The sequence below is a fragment of the Apodemus sylvaticus genome, chromosome 10 (assembly GCF_947179515.1).
Source record: "Apodemus sylvaticus chromosome 10, mApoSyl1.1, whole genome shotgun sequence".
Lineage (NCBI taxonomy): Eukaryota > Metazoa > Chordata > Mammalia > Rodentia > Muridae > Apodemus > Apodemus sylvaticus.
In genome coordinates this window covers 868,664-893,793 of record NC_067481.1, presented here as the reverse complement: position 1 = coordinate 893,793, position 25,130 = coordinate 868,664, and the positions used below count along the sequence as shown (strand labels likewise).

General features: G+C 45.3%; 1 protein-coding gene across 4 annotated transcripts in view; it reads right to left on the bottom strand.

Annotated features, from left to right (window-relative positions):
- The window catches only part of B3gntl1 (UDP-GlcNAc:betaGal beta-1,3-N-acetylglucosaminyltransferase like 1), a 56,647-nt gene that overhangs the window by 12,937 nt on the left and 18,580 nt on the right, over nt 1–25,130 (bottom strand). For 2 of the 4 annotated variants that reach the window (XM_052196291.1, XM_052196290.1), the window contains exons 4-7: nt 22,939–23,003; nt 16,735–16,800; nt 10,488–10,583; nt 310–405 (exon numbers count right to left, since the gene is read on the bottom strand). In XM_052196291.1, the coding sequence (XP_052052251.1) occupies nt 310–405; nt 10,488–10,583; nt 16,735–16,800; nt 22,939–23,003 (323 nt within the window). The remainder of the gene's footprint in view (nt 1–309; nt 406–10,487; nt 10,584–16,734; nt 16,801–22,938; nt 23,004–25,130) is intronic. The other 2 variants (XM_052196292.1, XM_052196293.1) reach the window with 2 other exon arrangements.

The following is a 25,130-nucleotide window of genomic DNA, read 5'->3' as shown; positions in this document are numbered from 1 at the left end:
TCTGGGCTGCAAGGCCTTGAAACTGGAAAGCCCACTAGAGTGGAGAAAAGGGGTCGATAAGCCCACTTCCCAAGAGGCCCTCGGAGAGATGCTAAACATGGGAGAGGTTGGGTGAAGCAGAAAGCAAGGAAGGTTGAGGAATTAAGAGTCTCACCCACAGGGTCTGTTACAGGTCTGTACTTCATCACCACAGGCAGAAGGGGGGGGGGGGCGATGTTGAACCAAGAACCAGGAAGTGCGAGGAAGAGGTTGAAAACCCCAACCTAGGGAAACCCACAGAGAGCCCAAATTCTACCAGGTGGCACTCACCTGTCCTCCTTCATCAAATGGGCCCACGCAGGAGAACCAGGCACGAGAGCAGAACCAGGTAGGCATGATCACCGTGGGGCCGTGGGAGGTGAACACCTAAGAGAGATTAGCACCCGTGATTCTAACGGAAAAGGACAGCTTGTTATAAACAACCTACGACCTGTCGCTCGCTCCCAGCATTAAGACAGCTTAGGCTCCTTCTTCTGTGGAAATGAGGATCTACAGCACTCTATAGAAATTGGCCCACATGATGAACTGATGAAAATTAACGGAGGACACTTCCAGGTCCCCACTCTGGTTACAGAGCACAGTAGGCAGCCCTCTGTTTATGCAAGATGGTGAAGCGGTATGTGGGAACCAGTGGCGGACATGCTGCTTTTAACCGCAAGAAGAGAAACCTGAAGTAGCCTGAAAGGAGGCGGCAGCACTGGGGAGGGAGGCGGAATGGCCCCCAGGAGGGTGTAAATATCAGAACTGACTCAGGACAGAAAACCCCGAGCGATTGTGTGTGTGTGTGTGTGTGTGTGTGTGTGTGGTTTTTTTTCAAGATAGAGTTTCTCTGTGTAGCCCTGGCTGTCCTGAAACTCACTCTGTAGTCCAGGCTGGCCTCAAACTCAGAAATCCACCTGCCTCTGCCTCCCAAGTGCTGGGATTAAAGGTGTATGCCACCACTGCCCGGCTCCTGGAGTGATTTCTAATGAGCTTGAAACTTGAGCCTTCCCACAGAGAAGCCCAGGCCACGCATCTCTCCAGTGTACACTGATGAATGCTGAAAGAACCCACACCCTCTTCACAAACTCTTCCAAAAACAGCTCAGCAGAGAGGTCTTTCTAAATCTCTGGCTATCAAAGCCAGAGGGAAAACATCACAAGAAAGCAGCACACAAGAGAGCAGCGGTCCTTATGAACAGAGCCGACAGAATGCCGGTGAACTGAGTTCAGCTGTCACAGGAGAGGACCATGACGTAGGAGCAGGTGGCATTTACTCTTGGATAACTGCACCAGGAACAGATTGAGGACAAGAACCTAAATAGTTGCTGTAGTGTTTGGAGAAACCCAGTGCCCTGCCAGGGACAGCCTTGGGCTGTCAGAAGGATCAGCAGCAATGTGCAGCAAGTGTAGTGAGCACAGCACTCAGCTGAACTCTGAGCCCCTGCTGCTCATAACTCTAGGGTTTGCCCTGCACTTGGATCATAACCACACTTTCCCATACGCTGCTCCTCAGTAGCTAACGCCTGTGCACCCCTTAACCCCTGATCCACATGTTTATAGTTCCCTGGGAACTATAAACCCTCCCATCACACTGACATGACATCACCTGTTTATGATTTGCCTTGACTACGTGGTCTGGGCCCAGCCTCAGCTGATCTTAGGACAAAAGATTCCTGGGAAAGAGCAGCCCGATCTTGTTGGATGTGGTAGCACACGCCTATAATCTACGCACTTGTGAGGTACGATGGCATGCCATGCACACATTCTTATGAACAAATGAATAAAAAATAATAATAAAAAGAAAAATTTAAAAATTGGGCTCAATGGATAAAGGTCTTTGCCACCAAGCCTGGGAACCTGAGTCCAGTCTCTGGAAACTGACACGGTAGGAGAAAACAGTCTCTCCCAAGCTGTCCTTTGGCCTCCACATGTGGAAAACAGCAGGAACCTTCCCACACACAGAATCAATCCATCCATCCATCCATCCATCCATCCATCCATCCATCCAATCAATGTTTAAACAATTTTAAAACCACACCTCTGTAATCTCAGCACTGAGGAGGCTACTGCTAGAAGATCAGGGATTTAAGGCCAACCTGGGCTACATGGTATTCTACCTCAAAATAAATAAGTAAAAATCAGCTCAAAGGAGACAGCAGTGTGGGGACTGGGGTCTCTCTGAGACAGGACTACCCTGGATGGAGGTAAAGGTTCCTGCAAGGAAGATGTACCTGTGCCGCCTACTTCAGGAATCTGCCCTGTATTAGTCTGCCTTTTTTGCTACCTCCCCAGTACAGCATCAAGGGTCTAGGAGTAGCTTTTGGCATGATGCCTATCTCACTGTCACAACACTCAAACAATTCTCTATAGTGGTAGTGTCCACTTGAGTGGCGAAGGTGACTAGGTTCCAGGCTGTGGTGGCTAAGCAGGCCTGCTATCAGTGGTAACCACCTGTCCTAGTTAGGGTTTCTATTGCTGTGAAGAGACACCATGACCACAGCACCTCTTATAAAGAAAAAACAGGGGGCTGGCTTGCAGTTTCAGAGGTCCCATCCATTATCCTCCTGGCAGGAATCATGGTGGAGTGCAGGTACACATGGTGCTGGAGAAGGAGCTAAGACTTCTACATCCGGATCAGCAGGCGTCAGGAGGTCACTGTGAGCCACTAGGCCTGGCTTTGAGATTCTGGGACCTCGAAGCCCACCCACTAGTGACCTGCTTCCTCTAACAAAGCCACACCTACTCCAACAAGGCCACAACTCTTAAAAGTGCCACTCCTTATTAATGTGTGGAAGGCATTTTAATTCAAACCCTCACACCACCACACCACATCCCATAACACAGAGAAGTCCTCGATAATCAAGTTCCCACCCCTCTGACGGCTGGTTCAGTGACAACCTCCAGCTTGTTCCAAAGAAGTGAATGTAAAAAAAAAAAAAAGAGGTATATTGTCTTTTTCTCTTTTTTGTTTGAGACAAAGACCTCAATTTCTTTCCATCTGTGCCCCCAAAAGGAAGAGAATTAAGTTTGTCATGCCCACATCCTTGCTATAAAAGCCTCCTTCCCTTAGGTGCCTTTAGAATCAGGTCCTACATGGGCATCTCTAATCCCTTTGAGTCATGTTGGAAGAGGAAGGGATGTCTTCCTATCAAGGGCTTAAATACCTGGAAGGTCTGGTAACCACCACTCACACTGAGATGCCACATGTGGCTATGTTTACACACAGTAGGTCTATGTGCTCCAAAACCAAGCCGCCAACACTAGGGACCCCAAACGCAGCCAGCTTCAGACTTCTGGACTCAACCTGTAACCAGAAGCCTTAGTCCATCTCATTTGCTTTCCCGCACCCCACTTTTTGCCTTTTTTTTTTAATTTTTATTTATTTTTTATTTTTTTGGAGACAGGGTATTACTATGTAGATCAGGTTGGTCTGGAATTCACAGAGATCCTCCTGCCTCTGCCACCAAGGTGCTGGGACTAAAGGTGTGTGCCACCACACCCAGCTTTACTTTCTTTTTAAATTATTTTATATGTCTGAGTATTTTGCCTGTATATATGTACATGCACCATGTTCATGCCTCTTATCCACAGGGGTCAGGAGAGGGCATCAGATGGACAGGAACTGGAGTTACAGGTGGCTGTGAGTCATCCTATGGGTGCTGGGAATTAAACCTGGGTCCTCTGCAAGAACAAGTGTGCTTAGCCACTGTGCCAACTCTCCAGCTCCTATGTCCACTTCTTGACACAGTGACTTACTGTCTACATAACAATGGATTCCAGGCTTAGGATGAGGGTCTTAAAGCCCATACCCACACTGACACACCTACTCCAACAAGGCCACACCTCCTATTAGTGTCATTCCCTGGGTATCTTTTAAGAATAGGATAATATTGGGTGCAAACAGGAATAACCTGACTTCTTCATTTCTTATTTCCATCCATTTTCTTTCTCTTGCTTTATTGCTCAATAGACTTTCAAACACTTCACTGAAACAGAATATAGTGGATACCTTTGTCTCACTGTTAATTTTAGAAATGCTTTTCAGTTTTCCCTACTCAGTATCTATGACACACCGCCTTCACTACATTGAGACGTGTTCCTTCTATTCCTAGTTTCTTTGTGGCTCTTACCTTGAAGGGATGTTGAACTTGGTCCAGGCTGAATGAAGTTGAGCACATCAGTCTGTAAAATCATGCATTCACATTCCTGACCACACAAAATGTAGGCAATCACCACACACACTTCAAAGAGACAAACGCTCTCTCTCTCTCTCTCTCTCTCTCTCTCTCTCTCTCTCTCTCTCTCTCTCTCTCTCTCCAGGTACAGACCCCATGTGAACATAAACACTGAATAGCTGAAGGGTGGTGGACTTGGCAATATAGGATGAACCAAGTCAGAGCAGTCAACAGGGTTCTGGGGATTTGTTTATCCTCGATGAGTGGGCAGCCCCAGTGACTGTCCCTTCAGGTAAGTGCTAACCTGAGAACTTGTTTCTGCTTGGAGGTTTTAAAGTTTGGTTTCTGACAAGACAGCACTTACAGGCTTTAAATGCTTTAGAAACTTGCTCATTATTGGTTTTGCAGTCTTGTAAAACTGCCATTCATTTATTCTGGGATTAACCCTATGTTCTCACCTGCCATGATATAAAATGGCAGTGGGCACTAAGCTTGGTCCCCAAAAGGGCAGCAGGAGATTCACTCTGAGCACACACATCTCCCTTTACCTCAGACCCTAACTGGACATAAAAACAACCCTGTCTGATCAATCACTCTGACCACTACAGCAAGTCTACCTGAGCAAGAAAGCCTGCGAGGACCAGAGTCCTTGACCAACTGTCTCAGGGCCATGGTTTCCCTCAGGAGACAGGTGTTATTAGGCCTTGATGCACTATGAGAAGCCCAGAGTTGCCCTGGAAGAAACCCAACCTTTGCAAGTTTTGAGGACGCTACAAAGATGCTACAGAGCAAGTTATCCCTGCTGGTGAGCAAGAGGTGGGTGTGGGGCACCTGGTCACTTCATAGCCTCTTTTCTACCTCTGCTACTTTGGGGACACAGGGAGGGTAGTGGACACAGGCCAGCTTTCTCAGTGCAGAGGCTCCCTACTTTCCCCAGTCCCCAGGGAAGGCCTCAGGATACCTGGCCTGGGTACTTGATCTCACAAGGCTCCTTCCTCATAGGGCGATAAAGAGAAGAAAGACACCCTGCAGGACACAGCAGGGTTGTGGTGCCTTCCTCAGGGTCCTAAAACACTTGGACCAGCTCTGCTGACCACAAGGGATCACAATAACCAGGAAGGGAGTCCCACATTCCTTAGCACAGGCAGATCTTTGAGATGCAGTGATCAGAAAGTTTGTAACATATTTGCATGTTACACAAATTTGTGTGTATACACACACACACACACACACACACACACACACACAAGCACACTATCCAAGTTAAGAGGCTTCTGCATCAAAGACTACAATCAGCCTGAAAAGACAACCCTCAGCATGGGAGACAGATCCAAATGTTGACAAAGTTCCTACCAATCCACAACAAAACCCCAACTGCTCCAATTAAAATGGGCAAAAGATGTGATCAGGCATTTCTCCACAGAAGATAAAGTGAGCTCAACACATACATGAACAGCTGCTTAGCTTGGCTTGGCACCAGAGAAATATAAGTCAAACCCCTGTGAGACGCACCTTACCCCCAGCAGGATAGTGCTGTCAAAGCCCCCCAAAATCAGATGCTGATAAAAGCTGTGGAAAAGAAATCAAAGACCCCTCCCCCAAAACTGCTGGTACAGCAGATAATTCAACAGTTCCTCAAAAAAAAAAAAAATAGAATTACAGTATGATCTGGAATTCCATCTTGTGGGTGTGCACCAGAGAACTGAACAGATGTCTGTAAACTCACACTTGCAGGAGCCAGAAGGAGACAGACTCAGATAAGCATGTCGCCCAAGTATGTTATGGAGTCTGACTGAGTCCCAAAAACTCAGTTCTGACAGCTGCTGAGGCATGGATGGCCCTATAGACACCCTTGTAGGTATTGAGATTCCAAATCTCACTATCAGATGGACTGGAAACTATACACGTAGGTTTCAGTCAGGTCTTAAAATCTCCAAGTCTAACTGAAAGGATCTAGGAGACTTTGTGGTACCAGTTGGCGACTAACTCGGACATATGGGCCCCTGCTTACTCCAACGAGAGCTCAGACTCAGTCACCAAGTGCTGGCAGCCCACCAACAAGCAGTTTTAAAGGTTAGACAAACTGACTATAGGGACTCAATACAGTGGCCCGGCACCTGTGAACACTAGTCACCTGGACTAAGAGTCTCTCCCACGGGTTTGGAAAAGACCTGGTTGTGAGGGCCCTTCTCACCACACTTAGGTACAGAGAAACCACTCTCAAAAGTTATGGTGGGAAACCTTGCCAGGCTGCCACGTTTCAGCCCTCTGTGGATGCCTAGTATCTTGTGATATCATTATATAAATGAACATCACACCAATATGCTCAGTTCCAAGGACAAGGTCACTGTACCACCTCCGTCAACATGAGCATAGGAAAATATTTCCAGTGAACTGGTTTGCCCCAGCTCATTAAGATTTCACATATGGGTGGCTTAATTAAAAATTTTAAACTTATTCCTGTCCATTCATCTTATGTGAACAAGATCAGATTAACACATTTCCTGGTTTACAAAAAAAGTATTAAAACTTTATGAAACTAATGATGGATACAAAGGTTCTGACCATTCAACTGAGAGGGTCTGGCTTGCCTGTGGTAGACAGATGCCACTGGACCAGGCATGGCAGGACCTGTGGTGGGGGCAGGGCCCTGCTTATATCCTAAAGCTGATATATATCACCTCCTTCATGCCTGGGTTACCCTCCCTTTGCGAGAAATCAGATAAGTCATCTTCTAGAACTGTCAGTGTGGCGGCGGCCATGGCCTCACTTGCTCTGACTGTTCTAAAGTTTGGGTGTGAAGTCTGCTGAGGTTTTGCCATCAATGGTAAGTACACTTGGCTAAGCTCATTTTATGGTATAAAAGCATTAACATCAATCTGAGTGCCTTGGGACATATACTCAATTAAGTGAAACCCGTATCAGAACCTACAGAACCATAAATGCCCTGGTAAAATCTGCTGTTCTGTTTTAGCACAAAGAATATGAGGAGGGGAGGAGCTACCCAACTGGAATGAATGTTTTCACAAATACTAAGTACTTTAAAAACAAAAACAAAACAAAAGATGTAGACTTCAACTTGGTGTCTTAGGAATAGAAGTTACGTTAAAGAAAGAAGATGAGATACTTATTGAAACTTATAGACTTCACTAGTTATACCTCACAGGGTGGAGTATGAATTTTTCTTAGAGAAAGAGAACAAAGGTTTTATACAACTATTTCTAGATTCTGTGGTTGATTTTTTTAAAGATTTTATTTATTATATGTAAGTACACTGTAGCTGTCTTCAGACATACCAGAAGAGAGCATCAGATCTCATTAAGGATGGTTATGAGCCACCATATGGTTGCTGGGATTTGAACTCATGACCTTTGGAAGAACAGTCGGTGCTCTTAACCACTGAGCCATCTCTCCAGCCCACTGTGGTTGATTCTTATTTCTAAATTCTAACTTGCTGTAAGATCATGTCTAAGCCAATAACAAAACTTCTAGTATTCTGATATTTTAATATCAACATAGCTATAAAAATAAACTTTAATATGAAATTAAATTTTTATGGATTTTAGATTTAGTAAGACTGAAACACTAATAAAATATTTCCTTCCTCATTACACACAGCGAGCTTTGAATGATCACAGGCTAACCTGCTGGAAAATGGTAGTTTTCTTGGGCCTGTACCTCTTAATGCCTTATGAAGCCTCCCTAGAAGTGAGAAAGATCAGCACAGTTACCTACTTCGATATAATCAATGTCTGAAACTTCATGACCGCTGACTTATTAGACTTAGGTGGAAACCACTGAACTACGACTGAAAGCATACTCGTTGCAGGCCAGTGCTTACTGTCTCACCAGAATCAAGAAGCTTAAAATGAAAATGAAGTATACAAGTCTCAGCCACTGGGGGGACAGCATGATGCCTCAGAGCTCTCTCATGTCTATAGACAATAGGGCCCCTGGGTCACCACAACCTACAATATGGGGACCACATCCAATGCCTTCTAAGTCAGCACTAATTTTTTCCTTTATTTAATTTTGTTAAAGGTCTTCAAATGAATAGATTATAGAGTGGTCAGCCACAAAAAGAGCTAGGCCTAGTCGTGAAAACTCTCAAATTTACAAGCAATAAAACTGAGTCCTAGAAAGCTCCTTAAGGTGTCTCTGACCCTGCCTTCAGAGAATCCTTGAATCCTGCCTTTACAGCATGAATGTCATCCTTGTCGTCCCTGGCCTCAGAGGGGTATCCCCAGACAGCTATCAAGGCTGAGTGCATGTGTGGACAATACCTCTGGTCAGGTCCACTGTCTATGCCTGGGGCCATGTTTAATGATGTGGCCCTAGAATGCATTTCCAGCTTCCCTTCTAGACTGAACTGGAGCCTGGCGGTGAGGTAGGATAGCTCAAAGCGATGGCAAGAGAAGCCCAGGTCATGTGACACACAGTTGAAACAGATGCAGAATGTACAGGGTGGGAAGGGCCAGGCATCAGAACAGACCCTTCCCCCACAAGGAGAGGACTACGACGACAGCACAAGGCCTGGAAGGAGGTAGGAAGCTGCTAACTAAGGGCTAACATTGCAGAAGAGCTGTGGAAACACAGAAGTGATCCCCGGGGTGGAAAAGCTAACCTCGAGCCAATATCAACCCTGCCTCACTGAAAGCTCAGTCACAAGGGCATTCAGCAACATAGTCTATTAGAAGTGAAGACTCAGGTCCTACCAGCAAAGACAAAAATATGGGGAACAGAGATTGTATCAGGAATGTCAGAACCCCAGAGAGAGAAGGGCTTGCATAGTGTCATCACAATAACTTTATATGTATTAGAGCATCTGAATCTTTGGGGGAAAAAAAGACCTTCCTCCAGTGATATGTAAAGCAGTGGCGTGTGAGGCCGGGGCGTGGCGTCTCAGTAGAGCACAGTGTGCTGAGGAAGCCTGGGGCCATTCATGACATGACTTTGTTCTCTGGACATCTGTATAGTCCACATTTCCCAACTTTAGAAAATAAAAGTTTAGAGAAGGCATGCTCTGTAAACAGAGCATAACCGAGAAATAAACAGAAGGGTCTATAATGATCTGCCCAGTTGTCCGTCCCTCCAGCCCTCCTAACACACTACATTTATTCCAGCAATTAACAAAAGTGGAGATCCTTAGCAGTCATCACTGTGCCATACTTACATCTGAGGCGTTTTCTACTGATCCAGGTTTGGGAGTTGCATGTAACCAAAGAGAAAGAGCCCAGACATGCTGTTGCCATCCCTTGAGGCTCTTGCTACATACGCCAACCCAAGGCCTTGGCCATTTGGGATCCTACGAGGTAAATAGGCACTACACCATACTCTGACACACCAGGCCCAAGGCCTGTTCTCCTTCCCATACTCTTGGAAGAACCAGGAATGTCTATGACAAATCGCTTGGACTCTCAGAAAACAGCAGGTAGCCCTACCACTCTTTCACTGCCACAGAAGTATCCAAAAGGACCCAGTCTGACCCCCTCAGTTCACCTTAGCACTGATATCAGCTGAGTAGTCCATTCTCAGGAGTCTGGCCCACTGAGGCCTCAAGAAGCAGCTGAGCAACCCTCTCTGGATAGATCAGCCCCAAAGTCACTACACAGCCTTAATTTGCAAAAGGAGGCATGGGCTTTAGGACCCTAAACATTCACCTTATACTCACAAACACAACTATGTTGTTGACCAGAACACTGTTGACCAGGAACTCAGATAGGGGACTGAGTTCCTTCTTTCTCTTGGGGTCTCCTTATAGCTCTTCAGGATGTGGATCTGTCACCTCAATCTTATATACTCTTTCATCCTAACTAGCTTTCCAATTGTATTTACCAATAAATTTCTGGTAAATGTTTTGTGAATATTTGAATCCTGAGAAAAGGTCGAATACACATTCACACACAATCAACACTGACAGGAACTGAATCCTATATTTTATCGTTCCCATGGTGGGAGCAGTAGTGCACCTTCAAGCTCAGAACTCAGAAGGCAGAGACAGGTAGTCTTTGTGAGTTTGAGGATTGCCTAGTCTATGTTGCAAGTTCCAGGCAGCCAGGGCTGGATTCTAAGCACAATACTTGAGATACTGTCCAATACTAACCTGACCCATCAAAGGTCAAAACTACCTGGGTATGCCCCAACTACACGCTGTCTATCAAGAGCATGCAGATGAGTGAAGATATAAAGACCACACCCTAACAGAATGTGCCAAGAAGTTGGACATGGTCCCAGGGGGCTCTAACTAGAAGCAGCTGAGTCTATGAAAGGTCAAACACTCGATGACTGTTACCTGTGTCAGCAGCTGATCAGATGTCAACTGGTTGATCCAACGTGTGTATCGCTCTGTAGAGTCTGGGGGGTCTCTACTCACTTGGCAGCCTATGATCTGTGGAAACAACAAATATATTTTAAGGCTTTGTAAGGATGGCTGATGGCTGATGGATTGGGGCTGATTTAAGCAAAAATCCTTGGCATCAAGGGCAAGAGAGTGCAAGATGCCAGGCCCACATAAGTCTATGCCTGTTACTTGCTGCCGTGCCTCTGTAGCATGTTCCCTCTAGAACCATATTGTGCCAAATGTATAGAAGCCAAAATGTGCATTTTCTGCCTTCAGTGGCCTAAGCCATGGTCATGGCAACAGAAAATTGACTAACATACTTGGTGATGGTATGCTTTGGCTGAAGTTTAGGCTTCACAAAAGGAACAAGAATCTGTGAAACGGCAGTTGGGTTGAAATTCTTGTATCACTGGGCAGACAAAGGTCAATGGAATTCGACTTAGGGGCTCTCACCATACTCACACTGTGGTAAGAGATGAGACTTTACCCAGAAATGAAGCTCCTGCTTGCTAGATGGGCTAAGTGGTGAGACTATTACACCTAGGAGTAAAGCTTTCAGTTTACTGGGTAGAGAGGGTTTGGGGAGACTGTCCTTGGGATTTGGTTCCTGCCTTACAAAACGGATGAAGGTCAGTCAGACTCTACATGAGGGTGAAGCTCTAGCTTCACAGGGTAGAAAACTCTACCTCAGATTCTACATAAGGGTGACCTCTCACCTCACAAGCAGATAAAAGTCAGTAAGTCAATAAGACCATTTAGCTACTGGTGACGCTTCTGCCTCACATGATAAATGAGGGCTAATAAGAGCATATGCACCAGAGACCTGGGCAGTGAGACTCACGGGACTAAAAGAGAGGGACCTTAAATGAAATGCCTGACAGCAGGGAGAGGAAACTTATAGAACCCACCTCCAGCAGGAAGATAGGGCATCAAATGAGGGAGGGGGGGACCATTCCACAGTCTTAACTCTGACCCATAATTGTTCCTGTATTGAAGAATTACAGGGCTAGAAATGGAGAGGAGCCCAAGGAATAGAAGGTCCAGTGACAGGCCCAAAGTGGGAAACAGCACAAGGGGAGGCCCCAAGGCCTGACACTATTACTGAGGCTATGGAGTGCTCACAAAAAGGGACCTAGCATGACCATACTCTGGAGGACCCAATATAACAGCTGAAAGTGCCAGATGTAGACATTTGTACCCAACCAATGGACAGAAGCAGCCGACCCCTGCTGTTGAATTGGGGAAGGCTGAATGAAGCCGAGGGTGACCCTGTAGGAGGACCAGCAGTCTCAATTAATCTGGACCCCAGGGATCTCTCAAACACTGGACCACCAAACAGGCAGCATACACCAGCTGATATGAGGCCCCCAACACACATACAATAGAGGATTGCTGGATCTGTGTTCATTCAGAGATGATGCACCTAACCCTCAAGATATTGGAGGCCCCAGTGAGTTTAGAGGTCAGATGGGATGGGGGTTAGGGACATCCACATGGAGGCAGGGGGAGGGGAGGAGGTATGGGATATGGAATAGTCAGAGGGTGGACAGAGGCTGATGGGGTGTGGAATAAAATATGGTGTATAAAAATAATAAAAAAATGAAAAAAGAAAAGAGAACAGCTGTAGGGAAGTTCATTCAGTAAGAGTTCAAGGGTGTGGGCCTGAAGGAACAGGAAGAGATCATACAGCTCTGCTGTCTTTGAAACCCCTTCCTGAACTGTGACACAATTGGAAATTGTACTCTGGAGAGAGAGAGAACCCAGGAGGGGAGGTTGGTGGCCCCTCAACTCTTCTACACTTAGTGCTTGAGACTCATGTTCTTATGCCTATTTCTACCACTGAGCTTGATTTTTGGGGCCCACAGGACACTCCTGACACTGACAGCAGACACCCACACATTCTATGTACAGGATTCTGAAAAGAACTATGAAAGATCTACTGTTTATGTGTACCGAAGCCACTGACCACCATGTTTGTTCGTAGCAGGCCACCTGAGTGGGCTAATATCACCTTTCTGCCTTTACCTTTGTATCCTTGAAGCTGTGCTTCCTACCATTCTTCCCCCCCCCCCCCCCCCCCCCCCGGGGCTCATGAATCTAGTGGGAAGACCCCTTGTGGGCATTTAAGGATCCTGTAGAATCAACATGAGGTTTCCTACAATAACTTCTCAGTTCTGGGACTGAGTTAGGCTGCAAAGGTTCAGGAGACAGATGTGACAGGAATAAAAAAAAATAATAATACATAAATAAATAAATAAATACATAAAACAAAAAATCACATTTAGAGCTGCTAATAACACCCAAAGCACAAACATCCAACGATTCTGCAGTGATTCAATGGAATGCATTCTAACAGTTGCCATCAGAGGTCTTCCCTTCCCAAGTGGTTTTTTTGTAAATGGCCTAGAAGTAACAACAGGGTAGGAACACACCACCAACATTCATTTCATTCCTTCTGAACAAACTAAACATAATAATGAGCATAGCCACCAGCCAGCAACTGCAGACTGGGGCTTTGCAAGCCGTGATTTTAACCCCAGAATCATAGTAACTGCTGCTTCTCACGCTAATTTTGCATTACCGAGCCAATTGGTTCTGACATGCTGAGTCAGGAAGAGGAAAAGAAAGGGCAGGGGTACTCCACCCGACTCTAAGGCTGGGGGGAAAGTACAGAACAAGGTTCTCTGCTGAAGACTGGACAGAGTGCCCAAGACTTCAGTGAGGTGAAGCAAGATAAGTCATAATCTTTAAGCAGTGTTAAAATGCAAATCAAGGTTGATTTCACTGTTAGAAAAATTGACTGTTTTATTTTTTAAATTTCTTAACATCTCTAAATATCACAGTTCATTTCAATGAATGTTACACACACACACACACACACACACACACACACACACACACACACACACACCTCTGCAAAATCAAGTTTGTTAATGTAGCCAACCTGTTTTCAGTTTTAGTTTAGAAGTTAAAACATCTGAAAAGAATATGGCTCTTTTAAATGTCAGTACTTGTTACAAAATTCTTTACAAGTTTCCAGTGAATATAATATCAAAATAAACTGGAAATTCTCATTTCTGAGTAAACACACAGCATCTTACATGAAAACATGAGCACCAGCTGCAGATGCCTCTTTTTAGTCGGGGCAGGGACTGGCAGAGTCACTGAGGACCCCGCCCCACAGAGTTGGAGGCACCAAGCGGTCTCAATTCAGAGCAGTGTGCTTCTGATGCCATGCTTGTCTTTTATTCTCTGACTTTATAAACAACATTACCTCACTGTCAGCCACTGGGAGGAGCCTCTGGAAATCCCAGTGTTTATTCACCTTATACACAGCACAAAAATCTACCTAGGGAGACTTATTCCTGACAAAGAGACCACACCAGAAAACAATCTGTTTCCCAATATGATGAGGAGACCTGCCAACATCTCTGGAGGCTGAGGTTGACAACCTTGAACTGCTGGGTGACATCCAGTGATTCCGATCCTGGGGACACCATTACTTCTTGTTGCATGTGGAGTTCCCATAGGCCCCACAACAGCACACGTTGTCAGAGCTGTTAGCCTTCTGACATCTTTCCCAATTAGAGAGGGGGATGAAATGGAATATTCTATGCTTTTTGAACTTTTGTTTTTAAAAAGCAATTTTAGAGTGAGGTCACTAAAAACATATTTTTTTATTTATATAATTTAAACAAAGTTGTGGTTCCCTGGTTCTATTTACAGATCTTCATTTTCCAAAACATACCTCACAGAAGTCTGGCAGTCACCCTGGGACCCTGAGTCCCCCAGAACCTTTTGTAATTACAGTGAAGGTATCTATAGGTCCCCTCTGCGCCTAGAAGGACAGTGTGTCTTCTGTTATTTCTATCTATTATCACACAACTGCCTGCATGGTCAGAGTGGCTTGTCTCCCTGCCCTAAAACTCTATACTAGAAGTGGTTCTGAGATCTCCTGTGTCAAAACTGAGCATCTACCCTATATACAAGGAGAAGTGGCTAAAGGGGCCAGAGGCAGCATCAAGGGTAGGTTGGGTGGGGTAGGCTTGGAAAGACAGGGTGAGGCAGGCAGTCTGAGTGACAGGACTGATCTGAGCACATGGCCTACTGCACCAAGCCCCGGCCCTGAGAGTCACAGACTGCCGCAGGGATAGAGGGGTGGTACCCCATGTCTAGAAACCCCGGCCCTGAGAGTCACAGACTGCCGCAGGGATAGAGGGGTGGTACCCCATGTCTAGAAACCCCGGCCCTGAGAGTCACAGACTGCCGCAGGGATAGAGAGGTGGTACCCCATGTCTAGAAACCCCGGCCCTGAGAGTCACAGACTGCCGCAGGGATAGAGAGGTGGTACCCCATGTCTAGAAACCTTTCAAGGGCAGTCATGGCATTTCCTCTTGCCTTACAGGTACACTCCACAGCATCTGTGCCATGCGTGTTTACAAGTCAGCAATTCCAGCTCAGAGCACATAAGCCTTCAGCCTCTGACTTGAAACAGACCAGGGTATGCCCTATTCCAGGAGAGGCAGACCTGAGGGCTGTGTCTAGACACCCACGTGCCAGGGAGCCGTCCCCAGAATCAAAGGGAAGAGAAGGAGAGAAATAAGTAAAAGGTGCCAATTTTATAAAAGCAAATGGTATGTGAGCTACACTTGGGGTTCACAGAACAGTTGTCCTGATCATGGGAGGCTTAACTGAATGCCTAAAAGCATCCTTCAGGGAGGTTGTTTTATGAGCTTTTTTTCCTTTGAATACTTTGCTCATCAGAACCAGAGTAGGCCAACTTGATCTCACATGGAGTCAATCGCCCTGATAAGCAGCAGCAGCCTGTCCTGGACGAGAAGCAACATGGGAAAAGGGAATCAGGCGTCATAAAGCAGGGAAGAGAGGGAGAGGGGAGAGAGGGAGGGAGGGGAGGAGAGAGAAGGAGAGAGGGGGAGGGAGGGGAGGAAGGGAGGGAGGGAGGGAGAGAGAGAGAGAGAGAGAGAGAGAAACCTTTCTATCTGTTTCAAAGTGACAAATGCTTTCCAAATTGATAAAGGTAACAGGACAGAAAGGCAGCAGACACTAAGGGGACACAGAAAGAGAAAAGAGCCCTTCACGTAGGAAGGAGTTTGCTTGAAGTCTTTCTCCAACCCAGAGTTGACAATTCCAGTATAATTGATAAAAGTCAGCTGTGAAGGTTTACTATGTAGGGACAATTTGCTTTTTTACTGAGATATTTCATACCAGAGTGTCAGCGTGTTTACGGCCTAAGCATATACAGGGGTGTTAGCGTGCTTATGGCCTAAGTATGTATGACTGTGGTACACTTGGCCTGCTCTTTTCCAGCTGTTAAACATCAGGTTTTTTGAGAATCTCTCAAAAGTGTAAACTTTGCTTACTGTAAAAACATGTCTTAGTGCCCTGTAACCTAATACAGTAAAGCTTCCTATGGTTTTCCTTATCTGCCTCTAACCTTGTCCAATACCCCTTAGAAAGTATTCTCCCATCTCACAAAAGGAAACAAAAGAGGAAAGAAACAATGTAACTTTAGAAGCCATTAAAGTTATGTATAGCTACTGATAAGAGTAAGTGACTACCTGAAGTGACTCTCTTTTAAGAAATCTATGCCTATACTTGGAAGTATAGTATCTTTTCCTAAATACTTTTCTATTGATGCCCTGCTTAAATCTATGTTTAAAATCCTCTTAATAAACTCCAATTCTATGTCATAGTAACTTATCCAGAAATTCTTTTCTTTGGTAAAGTTAAGAGTTCTAATCTCACTTAGTGGCGTTCTCACAAGAGAACACCCCAGGCAGCAAGGTGAAGTGTATTCCCAGTTCCTACTCATGTTACCATTATCCAGAAGCAGGTTTATCTCCAAAGGGAGCCATCCTCAAGGGATCACCAACATGGCAGTCATAAATCTCCTCCTGATTTGACTAGTTGACTGTAAACAGATTCTTCCTAATCCCAAGGAATATCTCTATTTTTAAAAATTACTGGTGCCAGTGGTGATGGCCTACACCTTTAATCCCAGCACTTGGGTGGCAGAGGCAGGCAGATGTCTGTGAGTGTGAACCCAGCCTGATCTACAGATCGAGTTGTAGGAAAGCTAAGGCTACAACCTTAAAAAATACAAACAACAACAACAAAACAAAAGAGCCCCAAACTGGCATTTCATTAAAGGGGTGACAACACAGAAAGGTGGACTCACGCTGGTTGGGTGCTGAACGGCAGCTTCATATTGCATCCTCACTCTCTGAGGCATCATGACATCATCCTGTAACGAGCACATTTTAAACACATGTGAAGGGACCCCAGCTCAGTAAGAGTAGGCACACAGTCTAAGGCTACATCAGCAAACATGTGAGCAGTCAGTTCAGATATCCCTAAACCACGACCCTCTTCAGTCATCAAGGAAAAGCATTTATGTGATTGATGAGAAAGAAGAAAACTCTGGCAGTCTGAGTGTGGCTCAGGGTGAAGAACAGGGACCCTTGTGTGCCTGTGTGAAGCGTTAGAGTTGTTCTCAGAGGTGTTCTGGCATCGTCCAGTAAAGCTGGGGGTACAGATTCCCTAAGACTTAGTGACTTTACCATCTGTGTAGAAAAGGTTCTCTACCCAAGTAAGACTGGGACAGCACTTTCCAGACATGGAACATTCACGTCAGTAAGTACCAGATGGAGACACAAACTACACACATTACTGCTCCCAAAGTCCACTCAGTGGGGAACGCAGTCACAGCTGCTCAGATCAGCAAATCCGGGACAAGAGAACCGACGAAGGATCTCGTCACATACCTAAATTCAAACTCTAGCAAAATTTAACACATTATTTAACAAATGCACATATAGTGAAAACAATAAAGAAAAGTGAGGACAGTGTGGCCCTAAAAGCCCAAATTGAGGTCCCTGTGAACAGGAAGTTTCTGGAAGCAGCATCGTAGCAGATACTTCATGTGCTGACAACAGGCTGTTCCTTATATATGCTCCGCAATATACGGTTTTGTGAATTTATCTGTAGCAATGTTTCATTTCCTAGTAAAATAAAGTATTTTTAGTGGATGAATAATCGACAAAGATTTAAGTATTTAAAGGGGTGTGGGAGTAGGTGACAGGGAAATAATACTAAGTTAAGGGGCCACCTGCCACTTCAGACTCCTTGTGCTCAAAGATAAACATAGAAAAGGAGTTGTGTTGTATACCAACGAGGCTGACCCAGAACACTGGAGAAACCAGATGGCTACTCTATAACGGTACCAGGAAGAGTAGAAGGCAGGAGATTTCTTAGAGTCTCTTAGTAGTATCATGCTTTGCACCTAAAGCCAGAAAGAAACTGCAAAAGCACAATCCAGGTACATGATGAATGGCCCAGACCTTTTCCAGAATAAAGGTGTGAGTCACCTTCTAGATAAAGAACCAACTCCACTGAGGTGAAGAAGGATGAGAATTATGAAATGGAGGCAGAAGAAGTCCAGAAGTGCCCATGGCCAACGCTTCCCGCCTCTGACACAATGCTGCTTCCAACTACCTTCTGCTCACAGTGACCTCAGTTTGGGCTTTTAGGGCCCTCATCTTTTTATTATTGTTTTCACTATGTGTGCATTTGTTAAATAATGTGGTAAATTTTCCTAGGGTTGGGATTTAAGTATGTGACGGCATCCCGTCTCTGTTCTCTTGCTCTGGATTTGCTGATGTGAGCAGCTGTGGCTGCGTTCACCACTGAGTGAGCTTTGGGAGCAGTTATAATAGCTATGACCACGTGACCATTACAGAAATGAGGGCATCAAAGTTATAATGCATGTCCACATTAATCTGTAATTAAACACAGCAGGCAAACACCTTTGTCTTCTTTCCTCTCTTATTCCCCTCATCGCAGTGTTGGGACATCAGGCGGCTCTGCAGCAGTTGAGTGACTCTTTGGGGAAGAGACTGCCTGTGTTCAGTGATAAGCAGCATGGTTACATGGAGTATCACAACTGTGCCTAACTCTGGCTGGACCCAGGCAAGCGCTGCTGAAGGAGAAGTGTGTGCATGCCGGATGAGCAAAGGGTGACGCGTGATGGCTAACTTCATGTGTTAACTGACTGGCCGAAAGGCTGCCCAGAAAAGTGGCCTGATGCTCAAATCTGTGAAGGTGGATCTGGGAGAGCTTAGCATTTTTATCAGTGGACTGAGCACGCCTCCACCACCCCATCCACCCACCCTCCAGCCTTCCTGTTCAACCTCTCTGGGCTCTGACCAGTAATACACATGGAATTAAACAAGACTCCAGTTTTACAGCTCAGAAATCTACGCAAAAAGCAAACAATGCGCAGCACTGCTCTCAAGAGCCTAAGGATTATTCAGGTGTGATTTCTACCACTTCTGCCATTGAGAGTCGGCAACTACACGAAGAGCAAAGAGAGAACAAAAAGAATTAATACACTCATCGGCCAAACTAAGGAAGATGTGGTGAACAGACATTCAATCCAAAGAGTGAACAGAGAAGCAAGTGCTAACCCTTACAGAGCACGCTAACTAATAATATAAATAAGCTCTTTGTTTTGGGGGGGGGGCACCAGAAAGAGAAGAAAGTGATGGAGACTCTGTAGAATGAAAAGGTGTTTTTTTGTAAATGAAAGCGAGGGAGAACTTTGATAACAATCCAGGAAGTGTTACTGTGCCACGGAGAAGGTAACCCCTTTCCCTGTCATGGAAACCAAATGACCCGCAGGCTCCTACTCCAGCTGTGGGCACGCTCATGGTGAAGGGTTAACCCAAATCAGCTGACATTTGAGATGCAAAATGAGGGACTAACAGACCAAATGCAAGATGCTGCCTGCCATCAACCACAGAAGCAGACTGTGTTCTCTCAGGGCTCATGCCCAGGAATATTACCTGGAGCTTTCTTTTCACACTGAGAAGCGGATTTGAAACATTATCACTGGCATTTCTGGAATGCATGAAATTACCACAGGGGCTGAAACTCCACGATTATGAACAGGGACTCATCACTGTGGAATGATGGGGCAGCCTGAGAAAAGAAACCGGAATCATCGCAGAAAGAGCATGGAGGACCTGGAGAGATAGTCAGGGGACTTCCTGCCTGCCTGTCTAAAAACTGGACTTCAGTTCCCAGCATCAACCCATCAAATGGATCACAGCCACCTGTGACTGCAGCTCCTTAGGACCCAACATCCTCTTCTGGCCTGCTTTTTGCGTGCACACACACACACACACACACACACACACACACACACACACACACATACTTTTTAAAAATTAGTCAAGAGAATGGAGGAGAAAAATGATGATAGGCATCCAGTGAAGTCCCTCTAAGAAAGTACCCTTGAAAATGACAGGTGCAGAGAGGCCTCTGGGGAACATTAACAAACAAAGAATGTTAAAGACCATACCAAAATGTGCCTGCCGCAGAGAACGCAGTCACCTTGTTTTAAGGCTTCCCGTTTGGTTTTTGGATGAGATGTGGAAACTTAGGGAGAAACATCCTGCTCAGGTCTAACTCCTGTGAACTGAACTGTGGGGGACAAGTAAGTACAAACCCAGTCACTTCCTGAGTCTGTTCTGAAAAGCAGTGTCCAGTGTTTTTCACACTCCGAAGGGCTTCTTAACCCACAACACTCTGATATATGTGGTTTCCCCTTATCATCAGTGCTGTCCAGCCCTAACCATGGAGCCATAGACAGTAGGCCAAGTCTGTAAGACACCTGGTTCCACTCCTCATGCGGTTGAGTCTCTGCAAAGGTCGTGTCGGTTTAACTCGGACATCTGTGGTTCCGCCCTTGATGATCTCAAATAAAACTCTTGTGACAACTGGAAGCCATAGAATGTAGTGTACCAGACAGACAACTATCACATGCCACTGGATGGCACAGCAAATCACTGACCATCATTGCTATTCTGCAAGCCAAGCAGAATGCGCTGGCCAGATAAGTATTTCCCAAACCGGAAGCTCTTCTTCCTATCACCCCCCTTCCTCTCAAAACTATGCACATTCCCCAAACTCCCAGATAGCAAGAGCATATAAACCCTGAATCACGTTAGACTAGAGGTGACGTGTGTGTGCTATGGTTTCCCCCTTTCACTATTATCAATCATCAACTTCTCCTACTTTATCTCTCTCAGTTCGCTCCTAAGAACCCTGAGGGGGATGATGGAGCTGTCTTTAGTTCTGTATCTCTGAAGAACTCTGCTAGGACTTCCCATCCAATGTAATTCTTATACCATCTGGAGTAGCACTGATCCCTGGCTATAGCTCATACCCTTCAAGAACATGCCCAATTCAGATGCCATATTCCTTGGCTACCAATGGGGAATTTCCAAGTAATCTTATAGGTGCACAGGACTCAAGGAAAACAAACTATTTTCAGTTGACTGGAAGAGACATAGTAGAGAACATAGGTGGACAGTCAGATGATGAGGCAGATACAGAGAGACCCAAGGGGCTCAAGTACAGGGCTTTCTATTCCCAGATGGGACCTTGTCTTAATGGGGGAAGGTTTGCTTACTCTGATCCACTTTAAGACCACAATATGACTTTTATAACTTCCGTTTCTTTCTTTCTTTCTGAGTCAGGGTTTCTCTGTGTAACCCTGGCTGTCCTGGAACTCACTCTGTAGACCAGGCTGGCCTCGAACTCAGAAATCCGCCTGCCTCTGCCTCCCAAGTGCTGGGATTACAGGCGTGTGCCACCACTGCCCGGTATAACTTCCATTTCAAAACAAGGTAAGCCGACCGAAGTTACAGACAGACTCACAGGAAATTTTGTAGTTCCCTCCCGAGAGATTGCTATAAGAGAGAAAAGTAAGCAAAGAGACAGGAATGAGATACAAGCCTCAGGCCCAGGCTGCCTCCTGCTCCCATCTCTCCTAAACTGCAGAGGCAGCTCTACACAAGCTCAGCATCAACAGCCTGGCGTGTGTTCAGCGTAGGGGAACAACCAGCACCTGAAGGTGGAGCCAAAACTTCAGAGTAAAGCACAGCAGAGCGGCAGCTCACATAGGGCCGAAACCAGTGACATTCCTCAGCTGTTCCCTAGAGATGAAGTGGGCTCTACACAGCTCATGCCAAAGCTGTCTGGTAAATAACCTCACACTAACACGGATAGGTCAAATACAAAAATCACACACGGTATGTGACACTTCCTCAACCAGCTGGCAACATCTGTCTTCAGTAAGTTACTGACAAATGTGCTATCTAAATACAGTAAATACGACATTATGCAGAACTCTGACTTCAAAATGTCAGACCTCCCAAAGCAACCCTGTGGGTCAGTTCTCCTCTTGTCTTTAGCAGGGGAGGGAGGCTTCATTTCCTGGTCTATGCATTTTCTCATCTCCGTGTACCTGGAATCATCTACTGGAAACAAACAAGACTTGTAACAGCTGCATAAACCAATGGCTAACATTTCCATGGGCCCTGGTGCACATGTTTCTAAGAAGCCAGGAGCCTAACCTATGAAATAATTTAGGTATATAAGTTATATTTTTAAGACAGACTTTGCTTGCTTTGCTTTATTCGGAGAGCTTTTAAAGGCAGCACAATTTGTACAGAGTCCCTGTTAATCCATTACAACCAAGTGTTCTACTCCTAAGCATTCCATAAATGCGACTGTTCTCTGATGGTCTGTCCGTGTTCTTTGCCAGTACTTGGCCAGCACACAATAACCGGCTTCTCATTTCTTTCATAATAAACAACCTAAGGCATATCTACATACAAATCTTTCGCTGAGATACTAAGAGGTGAAAACTAGGAGTCAAGTTCTCAAACAAAACGCACATCCGTGCTGTCCACGTGGTGCTGATTCACACTGTCTGAAATACTATCTACATTTTGAAAACACTTAATTGAGGCCAGGCCTGGAGGTGCGCACCTTTATCCCAGCATGTGGGGAGCAGGAGCAGGTGGATCTCTTTGAGTTTGAAGCCAGCCTGGTCTACAAAGCCAGTACCAGAACAGCCAGGGCTACATGGAGAACCCTGTCTTGAAAAAAACAATAAGAAAATACTTAACTTGCTTTGTGGAAATATTTTGCTAATTAGTTTGGTCACAAATTTAAATTTTAATATAACTTTGTTCGGTTTGAATTTCTGTGTAAGTCTACCTGACACCTACGTGTTCTCTCTTTATCTTTACTTATGAATCTGCTTCAAAGTTTGCCCTAGCTGTAGGAACTGTTTCCACTTCCATAGCCCTTAAGTATTACATTTGCTTATTTTTATATTTCCTGTGGTCCTCTTTTACATTTTATATGACGTTATTTATTGTTAATTAGATGCTAGCAACAACCCATTAAACTTGACTTTTGAGATTCAACCTAATGTATCTAACTTATTTTTAAGAGCCTACTAAAACCCACCATCATTATTTGGTCAATTTATACAAAGGCACTACAAACAAAACAGAGAGCTACTTACTGAATCTAAAAAGCAAAGGTAGGACCCTGTGCTCTGGGCGACAGCTCGGTTTTTAGAATATCCAACTGTTAGAGAAAGAAAAAACAGTTCTTTTAGAATTCAGTTTTCGGCAGCATAAAGCTCAGTGTACTTCATACCCCCAGAAAGCCAAGGCCATTCCACACGGCCACTCAAACTTCAGGTACAATTCTGAAGGAATAAAAAGAAGGTAAACAGAAAGCAACATCCGTGTTCCGTGATGCTATTAGAGAATGCCAAGGACAAGGCATCTGGAACTGTACTAAAATAAAAACAAAATATTCCCGAGGAGCATGCAAAAATTTGTTTTCATGATAGCAGCACAAAGCAAACTTATGTGTGACTGGTTGGTAAATGCTTCAATCTGGATTCTTTGTGGAAGGCCAGCTGACTGGTGCGAGGTGACTGACAATGTCTGCCACACCTGGGTGTGTGCACACCCAACCCAGATCATGCCAAAGTCCGTACTAAGCATCCAGTGCTCAGCACAGACCCAAGAACTTTTAGTCGTGATTAGTCATCCTAAAAGCCCAGATCTGGGGCAGCCTAAGTTGAAGGAAAAACAAAACAAAATCAAACAAACAAAACAACTTAGTTGACAGTGTCCAGCCCAGGGTTCCACACAGCAGTGAAGGTGACTCTTACTGCAGGACACAGCACAGGGGTCAGACCCAAAGAAGCAGACTGCTGGGACACGGAACTCAAGCAAAGAGGTCCTTCTGGGCTAAAAAGCTGGGAAAGTGGTTGTCCTGGATGGAGAATCCAGCTTGTCCTGGGCTTCAGGGGCTGGCATGCCTTATCCCCAGTGGATACACATTAAAGCATTTTACAAACAATTTTCTTCAAAGATACTACAAGCCAGTTATGAAAACTTAGACCAAACAAACAAATACCCCACCACTGCAACTCAATGAATGAATGGTGCTGAGGAAGCAGAAGAACTTAAAAGCCACCACAAAGGATTTCAGAGAGAACTGTGCTGTGGTTGACATAAACAGAAAAGCAACAGTGCAGGCAGAACCCTGGGTGCAGGTGAGCTTAGGATGGAGAACAAACCACTTCTGCAGGAGCTGACTGCTGGGCTGAGAGGGCTCAGCTTCCCACTATGCACAGGAGAGCTACAGAGGTTTGGAAATTTGGGGCACTGTACAAAAATCAACACAAGCTCAGCTGGGGTGCCAAAGGCAGATCCAGCCAAGGGCGTTCAGACCAGAAGAGGGCGCTAATGCGGCTTTAAGGAGGGTGAACTCTGTTCCTAGAAAAAGGACCAACACCTGACTCACATCAACCAGATGGTTACATACACTCCTGATGCCACTGAGAAAGTTACACAAAACAAAATAGATGTGTACAGAGTTGAAACAATAAATCTCTTTGGTATTTGAAGTTGAAACAAGCTTAGGAAAGTTGTCAGTCCTGAGAGAACACCAGCCAGTTGTACACACACACACACATAAACACACACACACACACCACACACATATACATTGGCCGGAGGAAGAGAGACAGAGAGACAGAGAGACAGAGACAGGGACACCAGGGGACAGGAGGAGGAACGCTGTGACTTAAAAAGGAAAAGCAAGACAAAAGACAACAGGAAGCTGCCCTGTTTGGTCATGGGCCTAAGATCCAACCCAAACCTGCATCGTTCTGCAGGGTTGATATGAAGTAGCAGTTTAATTTTCAGCACTAATCTCTAGAACTTGACCAGTCCAAACCAGTTAACAACGGCCCAGGTTTTCAAAAACCCTAAGCATAAATAAAAGCAGAGGAGGAGATGACTAAAAAAGGTAATGCGATAGCTCCTACCCTGAGACAGACTTGCAACCACCAGGAAACCCCAGAGCCACCCCTGCAGATCAAAGCAAGCAGGTAGAACACACACCTCCCGAGACCCTCAACGACAAAAACAAGTCCTTCTTCACAAGCCCCTTAAAATTAACAGAATTTTGTCACAAAAGTTGCTTATGGAAAGTCAGAGTTTGAGAGAGAGACTGAATCCTTGAATCTGTAATGAAGGGGTTCATTACAGGGGTTCACTGAGGATGCTGGAAGTTTCTCACAATGAATCTTGTGTTTGGCAAAGACAAGGAATTTGCTTTAATATTACTGCCTCGAAGAAAGTCAATGTTTGTGTGTGGGGGCTCCATGTTTGGGGAGGCCAGTCCCTTTGT